The sequence below is a fragment of the Desmodus rotundus genome, chromosome 4 (assembly GCF_022682495.2).
Source record: "Desmodus rotundus isolate HL8 chromosome 4, HLdesRot8A.1, whole genome shotgun sequence".
NCBI classification, from domain to species: domain Eukaryota; kingdom Metazoa; phylum Chordata; class Mammalia; order Chiroptera; family Phyllostomidae; genus Desmodus; species Desmodus rotundus.
The window spans coordinates 9,814,869-9,831,457 of NC_071390.1; the positions used below are offsets into that span (position 1 = coordinate 9,814,869).

General features: G+C 37.8%; 1 protein-coding gene across 1 annotated transcript in view; it reads left to right on the plus strand.

Moving 5' to 3' along the window:
- The window catches only part of PDZD8 (PDZ domain containing 8), a 61,672-nt gene that overhangs the window by 39,531 nt on the left and 5,552 nt on the right, over positions 1-16,589 (plus strand). Inside the window, exon 4 of the mRNA XM_024555562.3 lies at positions 15,599-15,761. Coding sequence (XP_024411330.3) covers positions 15,599-15,761 — 163 coding nt within the window. The remainder of the gene's footprint in view (positions 1-15,598; positions 15,762-16,589) is intronic.

Here is a 16,589-nt window from a genome sequence, read left to right on the forward strand (position 1 = left end):
AGAGGGGTTTGGGGTGAGTGAGAGAAGAAGCCAGAAATACTGGGGCCATGAGGAGGGAGGAAGAAGAGGAGAATGATCTCATCATGGACAGGTTGGTTTGGAGGTACAGCGATTGTCAAAGGTCAGTTCATAGATGGATTATTTTCATGCGCTGCTTTGATCTAGTGTTTTTTTGTTTTTGTATTTTCAGTGTTGTTACTTGAAGTGTTGACATCTAGTAAGTTGAGTACTTTATTTGGAGTATATGCTCTATTTTTAGATCTCTTTTTTGAGATAGAAGAAAAAACAATGGTTTTACAATGAAGTAGTAAGATTCTAAGTATTCTTGTAAAAGAGCTTTTGAGAACAAGTTAAGGAAATGACAGTAATAAAACTTACACATTGTTTTGGATTACCGAGCACCCGCCCGTATTCTGCAGTCCAAATAAAACTGGTTGACTCAGGCCATTCTCTGTCATGAACTCAGACACCCTACTCAAGGCATAGTAGCACCTTCCCATAGAAACCCACTTAGCCAAAAAGCTCATTTGATGAGTCATACACTGAGACACAGGATGCAGAACTAGGAAATAAACAATTAGGGAAATGTTAGAGAGGTGTTACCAGAGATCCTGCAGTCGTGTGCAGATCCCTGCTCATGTGTACTCAGTCCAGCGGAAGTTAGGAGCAATAACAAGATAGCAATTTCTCTGTGTCAGTCATGATTTTAAAACTTTACAGGCAGTAACCATTTAATCCTCAAAACAACCCCAGAACAGGCACACAACAGCCCCCATTATCATCTCCATTTTAAATATGAGGAAACCGAGACACAGAGAGTAAGTCACGTACCCAGATCACCCAGCCAGCAGGTGGGAAAGACAGTCTGCAAACCCAGGCCATGTGACTCCAGAGCGGATGTTCTTAAATTACCAAATCATCTCCATGAATGGTAGGTTCTTCCACTCTAGTTCTATGCCTATGAGCAAGTTATTTCATAATCTCTAAAATAAAGATAATACTAACAGTATAAGGGCTAAATGTATGTAAAATACTTAGCACAGTTCGGGCATATAGCAACTACAATAGTTACTGTTATCATCGAACATGACCTAATTGCTGCCAACGCTCCTGATGTTTTGTATATTCTATTAATCCCCTGCCCCCACTCCCTTTTAAATCCGTCCTATAACAAGGCGAGGAGGACAGAGGAATAGCTTCCTCAGTCATGAGATGGTGGTGTTTTGTTTGATTTTAAAGACAGGAGGTTTTAAAGATAATGACTTCTAAGAACATCAGCGAGTTTTATTAAGGGCTTTTGTAAGAAGGATGGAGATTAATTAGCTGCTGCTCATCTCAACTGAGGATAAAACATGAACAAACATTTAAATTTCAGAAAGGTTTAAGGTTAATTAAGAACTTCTTAGGAATAAAGAATGTTAATGTAGCATACCAAAAAATCTAGATATTTGTAATTAATAACATAGTTTTAGGACATTCAGGAAGGAGTAGTCCATGGTACTAAGCTGTTTGAGAGCTCTGGCACTCACCTTTGCATTTTACTGTAAATGGGAAGTAATTGAAGGTACTTTAAAATTAACAGGCTGAAGTAAAACGAGGTGGAAATTTTTGTTGTTATCTTCAAAAAGGCAAGTGGAAAGGGTGGCAGCAGCACTTAATTCATATGTCCTACTAAGTCAGCCTTTTTCCATAAGGTGTTGAGTATTTCTCTATATAAATTTTGAACATGGGTAGGGTTTAAAGTGGGTTTGGGGACAGCTGTGTCTCCCATTTCTAAGCTTGTTGATACACATTGATATCGGATTGTACTAGACAAGTAGGTGGCTATATTCGAAAGCAGTTTTATATAAACAGTATGCTCTATACTGGAGGGGATAAGGTTTTATTAATCATTGTAAATAAGACTACTTCTGCATAATTCATTGTTATTTCTTTAAAGGTCATCAAGTGATTCTCAGAGTGTGGACAGATGGCTAGTTTTCTAAATAAATGATACGTGAATTTTCTTTCATAAATTGAGCAACACTGAAAATGTTAGAAGTCAAAGTAGGAAACCGTTGAGCATAAGGCAGTGGGTATCACAAAGCAGAGCTTTAATTTTTGTGATATTTCATTTGTGAAATTAGAGGAAACTTGCATATTCTAACAAAATCTGCATTTTCTCTAAGATAAAAATGATACATGTTTTCAAATGGGCATGAGCTATATATTTTTTTACCCAATTAAAGAAAACTTCAGAAAGCTGCAGTGAAAATTGCCGAAGTCAACCATCATCTCTCCTCAGAGACCACTGCTAACTTGATAGAAGAGCTTTATAAACACAGGCGCTGCGCGCACTGTTTGCAGGGCGTGTCTATGGCTCTATCTCCGCACACGTGGCCTTGTTTTTGTGTCTGTGTGGTGTTCCATTGTGTGCCGTAACTTTCTTCACTGGTGTTTATGTTTAAAGAAATCCATAGTGTCAGCGTGTGTATATTCATGCACATTTATTCTTTAAGTCATGGTTTAGCACAGTTCTTATCTGTATACACATTTGCCACACTTTTTATAGTAAATATTTTAGACTTCGTGGGCCAGACAGCTGCTGTCACCATCACTCGGCTCTGCTGTGTTCGCGTCTGAAGCAGCTGGGCACAACAGATAAACAAACGCGGGTGTTTTCCACAAAACTTCTTTAGAAACAGCCCAAGGCTATAGTTTGCTGACCCCTGATCTAAGTGATTCCTTGGTCAAAGATTTTGCAAAAATAATTGGTACACATTTTAAAGTTGCATTCCAGCTAGAATAGTCTTGAGAGTAGCTAATAGTACTGCATCGATGTGAATTTTCTGACTTTGATGATTGTGCTGTGGTTACATAAGCAAATGTCCTTTTTAGGAAATCACACTTAAATATTTAGGGGTAAGGTGGCATTGTGTCTGTAACTTATTTTCAAATGGTTCAGAACACAATTCAGAGAGAGAGGAAGATAAACAAATGTAGCAAAATGTTAAACAATTGACAGACCCGGATTCAAGATAAATGGAAATCCTTTGTATTATTTTTGCAACTTTTCTATATGTTTGAAATTATTTCAGGATAAAAAGTTATGAAAAAACAAATACACAGTCTGTCCCTAAGGCTCTCACACTTCCTCATTTAGTGAGAGATGTAAATCACCCTGCAGAAGCACAGTGGTGATGCTTGAGGCCGAGGGTTGACCTGATGGTTCAGAGTCGGACCTGTTTCTGTCTTACAAAGGAATTAAAAAGGGGGAGCGGAGCGTTCCACTCTTGTTTCTGTAACAACTCCAGACTTTCCATATTTTTAGAGCTTTTTATTTCACTGGAATGGTTGTATAAAATTTAAATTAGTTTCAAATTAAAACATTGGAGACTTCAATCAGATTTAAAAAGAGAGGGAGAAGAAGATACCTAAGTGTATTACAAGGTAATCATTGGGATGCAGTTACTTTCCTAACAGCCTTTGAACCCGGGCAGATGATCATTTTTATTTTTTAGACCTCTCAGGTCAGCTGTATTTGTCTAATGGACTTTACTGTTTCCGCATATTTCTGTGTCTTTGTCGGCTCTCAGGTGAGGCGACCAGAGGATGCAGTCCTGATTTACTTACTACCCAGTTGCTTTGCAGACCAGGCAATCAGATGGCCACGCGGGCATTCGGTTTCAAAGGCGGAGGGTCCTCAGTTGTGTCTTCACCCCTGAAAGGACTCTTCCTAACCCACCCGAGGAGAGAGACCGGGAGTGCCTGGGTTGTGCTAGACGTTCATGCCCGTAGTTGTGTCTAACGTGACAGCAACCCAGTGTGGTAGACATTAGTGTCTCCTTTTTCCAGATAAGACCCAGAGGCTGAGTCATCTGCCTGAGCCTGCCCAAAACCAGTACACGGCAGAGCCGAAATTCAAACCCCACACTACCTGCAGGTCATCCCGGACATTGCGGATTTTCTGCAGGGAGAATTTCGGATCGGCCGTGATGCTGAGGAGAGGCTGGCTTCACTGTTGTGTTTTGTTTTAACTCTCCTCTGAGAGGTAATTACTGAAAATCGAGGCATTCTGCTGACAAAGAAAATGTTTACATGTAAAATTCGTGAGAGGATTTAAGATTTATTCAATATGTACTCTTTAAATATGTCCCTTTAAGGCATCTTTTTAAAAAATAGAATTTTTTCTTCATTTGGGACAGGGGTGTGAAAATTTACTTCTATAGCAGCACTTCTCTTCACCTGACAGATGCTTTTCTTTTCATTTATCTGGCGTATGGGCTTAAGGACTGTTCTGATTTAAACCTTTATGAATTAAACTTTACTGGCAGGTCTTTGAAAAGTTGTGTAGGAGGTGACAGTAATTTCTATACCACAGAATATACCGTATGTCTGTTTCAAGTGTTGTACTTTCTTTGGGGGTGGGGGTGGTATGGCCGTGTGCATCCAAACTGTGAGCCCTCTCTGCTGATAGGAGAACGTTTCAAAGAAGATTTCTAATAAATATAGTACTGTATTTCCTTTTTTCTTTTAGAGTGTTGGACCTAAATGGAAGATGATTGAGAATTTAGCTGAGTCTGTGGAAGCAGAAATGCATACCCAGTAGTTGAAGGTGCCATGAAATATTTCAGTTTGCATCTTCTGTGCTGTTACAACTGCTTGTACTTAAAAGTAGGTTCAGTTGATACAGAATGACCCTTCAGAGACTCAATTTTTCTTTCTTTTCAAAAGTGTTTAGTTTTTCATTCTAGAACTTAGAAATTGTTTTATACACATTTCAGAATTATAATTTTTTGAATTTTTGTGAGTTTATTTTAGCCAAACTGATGTGCTAGGAAGCAAGATCTTAAATGCTCTCAGAATTATAATTTATTGAAATGTGTTTAATAAGCAGAAATTGACCGAGTGTGTTTGTGTGTATATGGGAAAGAGAGGAAGGAAGAGAGGAGGAGCAGGGGAGAAAATGAGTATGAACAAGCACATACACTTCCTTGTCAGTGTTTAGCATGGCACTAATGGAGTTAGTAGGATCATCAATTATGGTTCTGATTTTTAAAGGTGATGGATGGTGGCCCTGGCCGGGTAGCTCAGGTGGTTAGAGCATCATCCCGACGCACCAAGGTTGCGGGTTCAATCCCTGGTCAGGGCGCATACAAGAATCAACCAATGGATGCATAAACAAGTGGAACTACAGATCAATGTCTGTCTCTCCCTCGCTGAAAATCAATAAAAAAATAAAATTATTGTTAAAAAACTAAAGGTGATGGATGGTAATATGTGAAATCTGGCCCTAGATCTCCAACAGCCTTGTTGCTGCTTCTAACTGAGATGGACGTGAGCTGTTGGTCCCTAGCCTGGCATTAATGTGTGCCCTGTAAGCACAGTCAGGTGGATCCAGTATCTGGTGCTCAGTGAGGTGGCCAGACAGGTACATCTCGTAACACAGCTGTGCTGAGCACGTTGTTCGTAGGAGTTGCCCTTGCAGCGGCTCAGTAACGCGTTTAACATAAAAGTTCTGGTTGTCGAAATCTTGACCTCTCCGCTGTAATTCAGAGTTTGAGGATAAATCTTCAATGCACTAGTCCAGCGATTTGCAGCCTTTTTCATCTCATGGCACACATAAACTGATTACTAAAATTCTGTGACCCACCAAAAAATATGTTTTGCTTATTTGACAAAAAAAAAAAATAGGTATAATTTTGATTCACTCACACTGAATGGGTATTGTTGTATTGGCTGTTTTCATTTTTTTATTTGATAATCTAAGAGAAAAGAGGTCAGTGCCCCTGACTAAATAGTCAGGTTTTGCATGTTTTAAAAATTCATGCCGCACACCGGTTGAAAACCGCTGCCCTGGTCATAATTGCCTGGGTCCTTAATGTTCAGAATTCAATTCCACATCCCAGACCAAGCCAGGTAAAGGTTAATTGTACGATGGTCCATCAAAAATGATGATTTTTAGTCACCTTCTAGAAATCCTTAGCATGTAGAGGTCTGGTTACTTTGACGAATGAAACCGTATTATATTTGCATGAACACAGTAACCAGATTTTGTAAACCCAAGTGGCCTTCTGACAGAAATATTTGGATGGTGAATTAATAAAAATGGTTTTTGAAGGCCATTTTGTAAATTTGAATAATCCCAGAATATCCAGGGATTTGATGGGCATAAACAAATAATTCTACTTTCAGATATGTATTTTTTGAAAACTTCAGTTTATGAGCTAATTGTTTTCAGAACCTCTTCACTTGTCACTCTCGTTCTGCCCCTGCAGAGGGTCTTCACCCAGCCAGAGGGCCCTTCAGCAAGAATGGCGTGCTTTTCTGGGGTGGTAAGAATTAGGAAGCCGGGACAAACCCTAGGTGCTTGGTGGCAGTTTTTGAAAAGGAGGGGAAAGTAGCCAGATCTCTGCAACCTGTGAGAGAGTAGGTGAGGCTAGAGAACCACCTGGTCCTGAGGAGAGACCTGGAGGAGGAAGAGAGGGGAGAGGTGACAGGAACATGGAGTTCCCCACACAGACTGTGCCTGTGCGGGTTCCTCAGCCATTCCACAAAAACCTGTGTCGCAGCTGAAAGAATACAGGTTTTCAGTATTTTAAAAACATTGTCATTGCCGTCTGAGTCTGGGTTATGCTCATATGTTCTTTGGCTGATCCTTTCACCTTCTTTCATCCAGTTCCACCGCCTCCTTTTTTTAATGTGGACAGCGCAAGCACTGGAGATTCAGCGCAGTAGTGGTTGAATACTGCGAGTAGGAAATGCCCTGCCGAAGATGGTTAATGATGGGGGTTGGACTTCAAGGCTTCCCTCTGCTAAAGTCAGATACTATTTGTCATTTCGCTGTCTCATGTCGCTGTGTTTCTCAAAAAAGAAAGCTCCTATCGGAAGCTCTTCTGTTATGCCGGCCATCACTGCCCTGAAGTCCTCCAGAGCTGTGTTAGTCCAGTTCCTCTTCGCCCTTTAACCTTGTGGTCCTGGGTCCTTTGGGGGCTGGCTCGGGGCCCTCACCCACTGCACTGGGAAAGGAAGGGAGAAAGGGAACTAGGTTTCAGTCTGCCCTTATAGATGGGAAAGTAGTCCAGGGACTCTCCCCCTGGATCCTGGCCCTGCGGCTGCGCAGGCAGCAAGGCCAGGCCGAGCTTGCCCAGGAACGTGGAGCTAATACTTGTGCTGTGTGTGTCAGACCTATTTCTGTGCTTCTCGCTGTTTTCCCCATGATGTTTAGGCATTCAGAAGTGGGGTGTTGTATCTTTGACAACTCCCCATTTGGGGTCAGTCTGAGCAAATAAATATACCCATGGGAAGTGTCTGTTTGCAAACTCCCAGGGTTTGTGCTTCACGGACATGGGTTTTAAGTGTAGAGCCCTTGAGCTTTGGGGATATGGGTCACGTGGCGTGGCCTATGAAAGAGCAGCGCCTGATGGTTCACAGATACGTGTATCTTATGAAACGTTGTTGTAAGTGCTGTGTTGTATATCGAACTTTGAAATAATTTGAAACATTTTTAAACATTTTAATTGTTTAGTTTTTTATTCAGGGAATAAATTCCTTTTGTACTAATATTCATGAAGTTGTGTGTTTTTTGTGAAAGGAGACTTGAATGGATCAATATAGAGTAAATATTATTTGCATTCAAGTTTCCAGTCACAAAATTGACAAAATCCAGTCAGCATTAATTGACAAATTATACATATCTCCCTTCCCTTCCCCACTACTCTGCCAAAGTAGTCTTCGTGATGTCTTTTTCAGAAACTTATGTAATGAAAGAATACTCCTAAGTGTACCTGATCACAGTAATTTCAGGTCTTTTACTTAGTGATCCTTTTACTCTTTGTTGCATTTTTGCTTTTTTGCTCAATGCTATAAGCTTGCGTCAGGGAGAACAGTTTGTAAAAGAGTCACATTGATGTGTTATTAAAATATATCCTTTTTGTCCATTGTATAAAATCATGTCCATGTTAGGAAGGGATTTAAAAATCAATGTTGTTTTTCCCCCAGGTGAAAATAAGGCACCCCAGCTGGGTCCGAGAAAGGCTAAAAGGGATGTCAGAGTGGGAGAGCTCTCAAGGGCTCTCTGGGTGCCTTTACTAAATTGCTCTCCGCAAGACAGATGCATGTACGAAGCTGCAAGTTGTCAACCTGCGGCCGCCATTATTGGTGGAGTTAAATGCGGGCTGTTCGCAGTCTTGTGTGTATTGACTCTTGGGTGGGCTCCTGTAATTGCTATTTAGTTAGTATGTGTCAGAAATTCGTCATGATTGATTAGCTTTTTTATGTATGTTGTATTAAAAAGTACTAGAAATAGTATTTCTACTTCAATTTTGGCTTCAACAAAATTCAGGCCAGTTGACACCAGCTAAGCCACAGAGAAAACACTTTACATCCTTTATAATGAATTTTACATTTATAATGTATTTGTAGCTTTCTGTTTTGATAAATACAGCACTTTGAGTATAATGAGATATTGTGTGTAACAGTCTCTAACATATGCCTGGTAAGGTAGAACCTGCTGAAACAGGTACGCAAAGACCGAAAGCCTCCCATTCACAATCTGTACCCGTATTTGTTATCACAGACATTTTGCCGCCACTTTTACCGCCCCCCCCACCCTGCCCCATTTCTTTTTAAATAAAGATTTCATTATCAGCACCCCAAAGGACAACATAATATTTCATGTCATTTTTTCATTACTATGCTTTTATTTGTCCATAAGAAATACAGTGTTTCTCTTCCTGCTGTTCCTTTTATGGCCCCTTCTTTTTCCTTTCATTTGATAAGTCTTTAGTCTACTGCACAGAGGAAGCTTTGTAAAGGGATGAAAACTTACAGTTTTGTGAAAAAGTAGATATTTACCACCCTCAGTATCATCTCTACTCTTTGGAGGTAAAGACCATGCTTGAGCTCATTATTCTTCTAGGGGGGTTGAACTGGCTATTTTTCTGTTACTAAATATGGACATTAGTTACCATCTTTGTCTTTTCTAATAAGACAGTTATACTTTAGCTTCTCCATCTTGATGCTATAAAAGTAAATTAATATTTGAATGATGTAAGATAGTTTAAATATTCTGTCTTTAATTGATGTTTGTTTCATGTTTGCCTTATTTCTTTAGCTGTTCATTGAGTTCATTCATAGCAGTCTGGTTTTTCCATTTCCGTTTGTATCCTCATCTTTGACTAGTAGTGCCCCGTCTTATTAATAACAATAATAGTAATAAATACTGAACCTTTTCACAGCTCCACATCTGAGATGGATCTTACTTTTACCAGTTACTTTCAGGGAAGTTAACATTTGCCTAAAATTATAGGCAAGGATTGTTGTAGAAATCATATTTTACCCCTAAATATTTCAGTATGAACCTTTTAAAAATAGGACTTGTACATAGTCATTGTCACACATAACAAAATTAATATTTCCCTAATTTCATCTAATTTTCAGTTTGTATTAAAATGCTCCCAATGTCCCATAAATGTTTTTCTGTAGCTTTTTCCCTAAACTAGGATCTCATCAATATTCATACATTACATTGGGTTGACTTTCTTTGTCTTTTTTAAAAATCTAAAATAGTTCTTCTAACTTTGAGTGGAGATTATAAAAGGGTAATTTTTGTTTGTTTGTTTGTTTGTTTTAATCCTCACCAAAGGATTTTTTTGTATTGATTTTAGAGAGGGAGGGAGGCAGAGAGGGAGGGAGGGAGAGAAGCATCGATCTGTTGCCTCCTGTATGGACCCAACCAGGAATTGAACTTGCAGCCTTGTGGTGTATGGGATGATGCTCCAGCCAGCTGAGCCACCCAGCCAGGGCATAAATGGGTGATTTTTCTAATATGATCATTCCTTCTACATTTACTAACTGGGTTATTTTTGGCAGGAGTGGAGATGGAGGTTAAAGAAAAACTTCCCTTCTACTGGGTGCTAAATAAATAATTTAATATGTAAACAAATGGATAGATAAATTTAAGAGCTAACTGCAGAAGCAGGACTTATATAAATCCTGCATTTAAAGTGAAACTTACGTTGTTGAAAGAAAACAAAACACCCGAGAACAACAAAAGGCCGAACAAGACAAAATGTAATGATATCCAGATTTGCAACAAATAATGTTTATGTAGTCATAATATAAACACTGTTCATTTTTTAGCCTTTAGAATCAGTCAACCTTGACAGCTTACTTAGAGTTAGAACATAAATGTAATGGTTATCAACGTCAGTGGTAGAGGTTAGAAGGTAGAGTGTGCAGAGAGGAGAGGTGATGGGGAAGGATGGAAGTCCTACTCTCAGAGCGGTGGTGTCTGTAGTTGATGAGATAAGAAATATGGCTGTATGGGTATTAATTAAAGTTATAAAGAGATTATGTAGAGGAACTAAAAACTGATACAACTCCACTGTAATTTGGGGGAAGGAGAATGGACTAACATCCTTATCTGTTACAGTAAGTTAACAGACTGTCTAAAATTCGATATATTAAGAAATGATGCGTTATCCAGAGGGAGCAAAGAAGGCAGTCCCCACAGCCACTCAGATCAGAAAGTGTTAAAGGTGGTTGCTGTGTCCTCGGAGTGGAGGCTCGGAGCCACAGAAGACTGTTGGCCTTTATTATACGTTCTTTTGTGTATTTTATTTTATAATTACATGAAAGTATCTGATGACAATTTAAAGGTTTATCTTTGTTTTATTTAACAGTAAAATAAAAATGTGGGTTACATTTTCAAGTGTCATTTTTTCTTTCAAACACTCTGTTTGTTCTTTCTTCTTATCATTAATGTCTGGTGTATCCTGTGTCTAGAGTCTAGCCATCTCTGCTATCTGTGGTTGAGAGGCTGTGTGCATTTGGTTGACATAAGTCAAACGGAAAAACTGTCTAAATGTTGCTCTCCTTTCTGATTGACTTAGGACCATTTAAATGCATCCCAAGTTGTTTTATTAAATTAAGTATATTAGAAAACTAAGAGCTATCTGAATGAATTACCAGTGATCTGTGTATTTAAGTATCTTAAGACAAAAATGGCATATTCAAGGTTTTGTGTTTGCTTTATCTTTAATAGTTTTATAAGGTATCATTTAAATACAGTAAATTCACTAAACGTATAGTTGGTAAATTTTGCTAATTGTATACAGTCATGTAACCTTCACCCCAATCAAGTTATAGAATATTTCCTCACCTTGACAACTTTACTTGTGCTACTTGCTCTCAATATTCAGCCCCAGCCCCTCGTCCTTGGCAAGTCCTGACCTGCTTCCTGTCACTATAATTTTGCCTCTTCTAGAGTTTCATACAAACTGAATCATAGACGTGTACTGTCTTTTGTGTTTGATTCCTTTCACTCGGCATGACACTGAGATTTATCTGTGTTGTGTGTATTAAAATTTTATTTTTGTTGCTGAGTAGTATTAATAGTTCAATTATCAATTCACCAGCTGACCAATTCTTGACTGGCCAATTAATTTATGAATGATGTTTTGTGAATATTTGCATACAAGTCTTAGGACATATTTTCATTTCCCTCTGGTAAAATACCTTTAAAAAAGATTGTTGGGTCATATGATGTTTAATTTAATAAGAAGGTGTCAAATTCTTGCAAAGTAGCTGCACCATTTTATGTTCCCACCAGCAGTGCATGAGAGTTCCGTTTACTTTGTTTACCTCATCAACACTTGATATCATTGGTCGTTGATTTCAGCCATTCTAGCATTACTGCTATCCATTAGTAGTAGTAGTGTCTCCCTGTGGTTTTAATGTGTGTTTTCTGTAATGACTGAATGTTTTTAATGTGCTTATGGGCCATTTGTATCTTTTTGTGTGAGGTGTCCATTCAAATACTATATTTTGCACATTTCTAAATCTTGTTAGTTTTTTTGTTGTTTAGTTTTAGGAGTTCTATATGTACTCATGGATATTTTGAATCCATGTCTGAACATTAGAATAATCTATAATTCTGCTTTCCTGTTTTGTGTTTGTCTGGGTTGGGAATTAGGGTAACATTGACCATAACTCATGATTTCAGAAGTGTCCCTTCTCTGTTTCTCAAAGATTCCAGGTAAAATTGTATTTCTTCCTTAAGAATTCATCAGTTGAAGCAAGCAGTCTAGACCTGGAGGAGTTTTTTTGGTTTTGGTTTTTTGTTTTCTGGGAAGGTTTGTGAATTTGATGCATTTAATTGCTATAGGGGTATTCAAAATTTCTGTCTTTTGGGGTCAGTTGTTTTCATTTATATCTTTCAAGGACATTTTTACTTTCATCTAGGTTGTCAAGTGTATTGGCATAAAGTTGTCCGTATATTTTTCTAATGTCTGTAGATTCCGTAGTAATAGTCTCCTCTTATTTTGATTTTGGTAATATATATCCTGGTTTTTTTTTTTTTTTCCTTTTTTCTTCAGTCTAGCTTAGAGGTGTATCAGTGTTACTGAATCATCTTCTCAGGCTTATCAATTCATTGAATCAGCCTTCATGACTTTTCTGGTATATTTCTATTTCATTGATCTCTGCTCTTTATTCTTTCCTTCTACTTTTCCTAATTTTTAAAGGTAGGAATAAAGATCACTAATTTTTTAAGAGATTTTATTTATGTTTAGAGACAGGGGAAGGGGCGAGAGAGAGAGAGGGAGAGAAACATCGATGTGAGAGAGAAACATTGATTGGTTGCCTCTCCTAAGCTCCCCAGCCTGGGACCGAACCAGCAATTCAGGCATGTGACCTTTCGCTTTGTGGGACAATGTCCAAACAAGCCACCAGTCGGGGCCAAAGATAACTAGTTTTAGATACTTTTTCCTAACATCAGCATTTGAACCTACAAAGATTTCTCTTTTGACTTCTTCTTTGACCATGAATGATTTAGAAGTGTGTTGTTTTACTTTGCAGATATTTGATGGGGGTTTTTCTGATTATCTTATTGTTAATTGATTTCTAATTTAATTCCATTCACAGAACATACCTTGAGTTTCTGTCTTTTTAAATGTATTGACCCTGTGTTATGACCTAGCACATCTGGGGAAGGTACCAAGTGCACCTGAAAAGACTGTGTATTCCGGTACTGTTAGGCACAGTGTTCTGCAGATGTCGTGGAAGTTGAGGTTGATAATGTTCACATAGTCTGTGTCTTGGCTTATCTTTTCTGGTTCCAGTGGTTGCTGAAAAAAGGATAGAGACAGATTACGTCTTTAATGGCAGGTTTGGTAAATTATTAATTGCAAAGGGATGTGCATACAGGAGTAGGAGTAATTTGTGGTCACGGGGTTCGTTTCACCTGTTATCTCTGCTTTTGTATATATTTTAAATTTTCCAGAATAAAATCTTAAAAGCCGCAATCTCTTGGGTAATGATGTTATATTTCAGGGAGTTAATGCCACTTGCTCCACTAGAAATAGAAAAAGTATTTGAGATTTCTGTTAATTTTTACCTCATGATTTAAAAGGTTCTATTTTGGTATATGTTTTATAGTGCACGGTACATCCCATAGTCTTAAATATAATTTTAAAACACAGGTACATGTATATGGGGGAGAATTGTGTAACATGATACACTTTTTATCTTTGTTTTTAAGTAGTTTTACCCCAGTGGGAGATGTCAGTTTTGTTCCAGAAGTCACAGTATCATTTGGGTGGTCTTGTAAACGTTATCCTAAATTTTATATTAAAATAACAATTTTTTGTGATACTCATATTTAAATGCTTTGTTTTGTCAGATTTTTAATTAAATGGTGTTTTTATATTCTAACAAATAAAAGAGGTAAAATGGTGTCTTAAGTTCCGTTCCTTGTATGAGTATGAAATTAAGAGCATTTACTAACAATCAGTAGTAAAAATTAGGAAGGGAAGTTATTTAGTATTTTCCATTACTAATTATTCCTATTGAAAACCTTCTCTCTTCCATCTGAAATGTTCACTTCAAGGATCATAGGAAATTGGAAAAGCAAAGGGAATAGTATGATTGGCAGGCAGAAAATGAATAGGAAACTGCAGCACACAAAACCCTGTGCTAGCCGCAGTTCCGCCTCAGCCCCACCCACCCCCCACCTCCGTTCCGCTTTAAGGACAAAGTAAATCACAGACATTCCAAATCTGAGTGTTAGCTTTTAAAATGTGTAGTCCTCAGATTCCTGCAGTTTAGTTCTTCATCCATTTGCTACCATTAGCTCTCTGATACTAGAACAATTCACATTCTTAATATTTGCTTTGGTACTTTATATTAAGAATATATTTATGTTTGTGAATTTGAGAGAATGTTCTTAGGGGATTTTGTTAACTGGAAACACTTTTAACATTATAAAGTAGTTATTTAGACAAATGTAGAGATTTAAACACATAATGTTTTTGGAAGGGTTTTTGTTTTTTATAAACTTTTAAGTAATCAAAAACTTGACTGCACTTTCCCATTTCTTGAGCAAAATATGATTAAGATTTTCCTTAATATAAAAACAAATTTACAAAATCTATTAACACTTACATTAAAGAGCAACTTACAGTAAGGACTTTTTACTCAGCAACATCATTAGCTAGGAGAATAAAGTTTCTGGCTTATAAGTGGGATTTTTATATTAAAACAATGTAGATAGTAACGTATTTGGATATTAGCAGGTTATTTGGCACAGTTCCTCATGAAAAACATGATGATATCTTGAATAGAACTAAGAAACTTAAGCTGACTGATAATACAATTAGACTGATTTATAACTTAGCTCAATAAACACAGATTGCATTCTTGCCATCTAGAGGGATGTGGCACTCTCCCCTTTGGTTTGAATGCAGACAGATAGCATGTATTGTTTCTTAAAATCACAGGTAATGTGAGCCTGGGATACATACTCCTGATAAATTGGATGGCATTCATTTAGAAAACAAAATCAACTTTATGAGTTAGAATAGGATATCTCATTAACAAGGTAACTCTTAATAAAACATAAATGTAAATGCTTTTCCTTCACCCCCTCTCCTCAAAAAGAATATTTAACAACACACCATGAGAAATGGAGGTTCCAAAGTATACCCAGCCCTGGCCGGGTGGCCCAGTTGGTAGGAGCATCGTCCTGTACGCCAAAACGTTTGCGGATTTGACCCCCCGTTGCAGAGCCTATGGGAGGCAACCGATTGATGTTTCTCCCTCACATCGTTGTCTCCGTCTCTCTCTCTCAAAAAAAAATCAATAAACATGTCCTCCGGTGAGGATTGAAAAAAAATTAAAAGTGCATCTAATGACATAAGAGATCTTTCCCATTATGTTTCCAAAAAGCAAGATTCAGAATTACATTCATAATGGGATCTCAACTTTGTGTTAAAATACATACATTAGAAAGTACAAAATATTGTCAGTATAGTTCTAGATAGTGTGATTAGGAGTAGTTTTCATTTTTGCCTTTCTGTTTATTTCCAAATTTTCCACAGTGAGCATGTATAAGACATAGTGAAGATAAGGAATTGACTTTTTAATGGCTTAGATTTGCAATCAGAGCATGTGTTAATTTATATTCATAACAAGATTCCCTTCCTCCTCTGCTCGTTTTTATACTAGTCCCCATGATACAGAAGTCAGCTTCAACTGTAGCGTTCTCAGTGTGTTAATGTTCTCTCACTCCACTGCTGTGGCCCCATTGAATGTCTTCATTTTTTTCTCTTTCTCGAAGGTTGAATTAATTAAGGGGAATTTACAGAGTGTTGGGCTGACACTTCGCCTTGTCCAGTCCACTGATGGTTATGCCGGGCACGTCATCATTGAGACTGTGGCCCCAAACTCGCCTGCCGCGATGGCCGATCTTCAGAGAGGAGACCGCCTGATTGCTATTGGAGGTAACCGTGCCAGTATGCCGTGTGCTGTACGTTGACAGCGAGTGCAGAGGGTGGATGTGGGGGTCTTCCTGGGGGTCTTCCTTTATTTCTATAAGCACAGGTTACTTTTGTAGTGGAAAGAAAGTGATAACTTTATTATAAATAAAAATCTGAAGGACACCTTGAAACTTAATGTAAAACACATGTGCCATAGACACTTAGGATAACAAAGCCATAAAGTAAACCTCACCTGTTACTTAATTGTTTAACATAAATATAGCAGTTACTCTTTCTCATCTAAAAACCGCAATTCAATATAAGATTTTTTTTATATTCACACATACTGTTTTGGTTTTACCTACTGGATAAAATTCATTTTTTTCTCATGTACTTTTTTGAAAGGGTTTTGTTTTCAGTTATACAATTAGTAAATATCTATTACCAAAAATTAATAAATCTAAGCAATATAAATGTATGCAGAGTAGAAAAGTATAACGTGTCAAAAAATATTGATAAGGGGCAAGTGTGATATACGTTAATTTTTTTATAGCTGTAATTTATACGGGGCTACAATAATTTTTAAAATATTTAATAATGGGATTGAAGACTGTTGAAATAAGATTAACAAAATGTTTGCTATATTTGCAACTCAATAATGGAGTTTATTTTACTATCTCATCTACTTTTGCATATATTTGAAATGTTCCAAAAGAAAAAGAATTCCTGTTTGGCCAGCCAGCCCTAGAAGGCCCAGCGGCCATGTCCAAAGAGCTCCTGGTGTTGGGGAAGCGATGAGATGCGGGCAGGTGTTAAATCACAGAGAGTGGGTTTAGACTGAGTCGAAGTTTT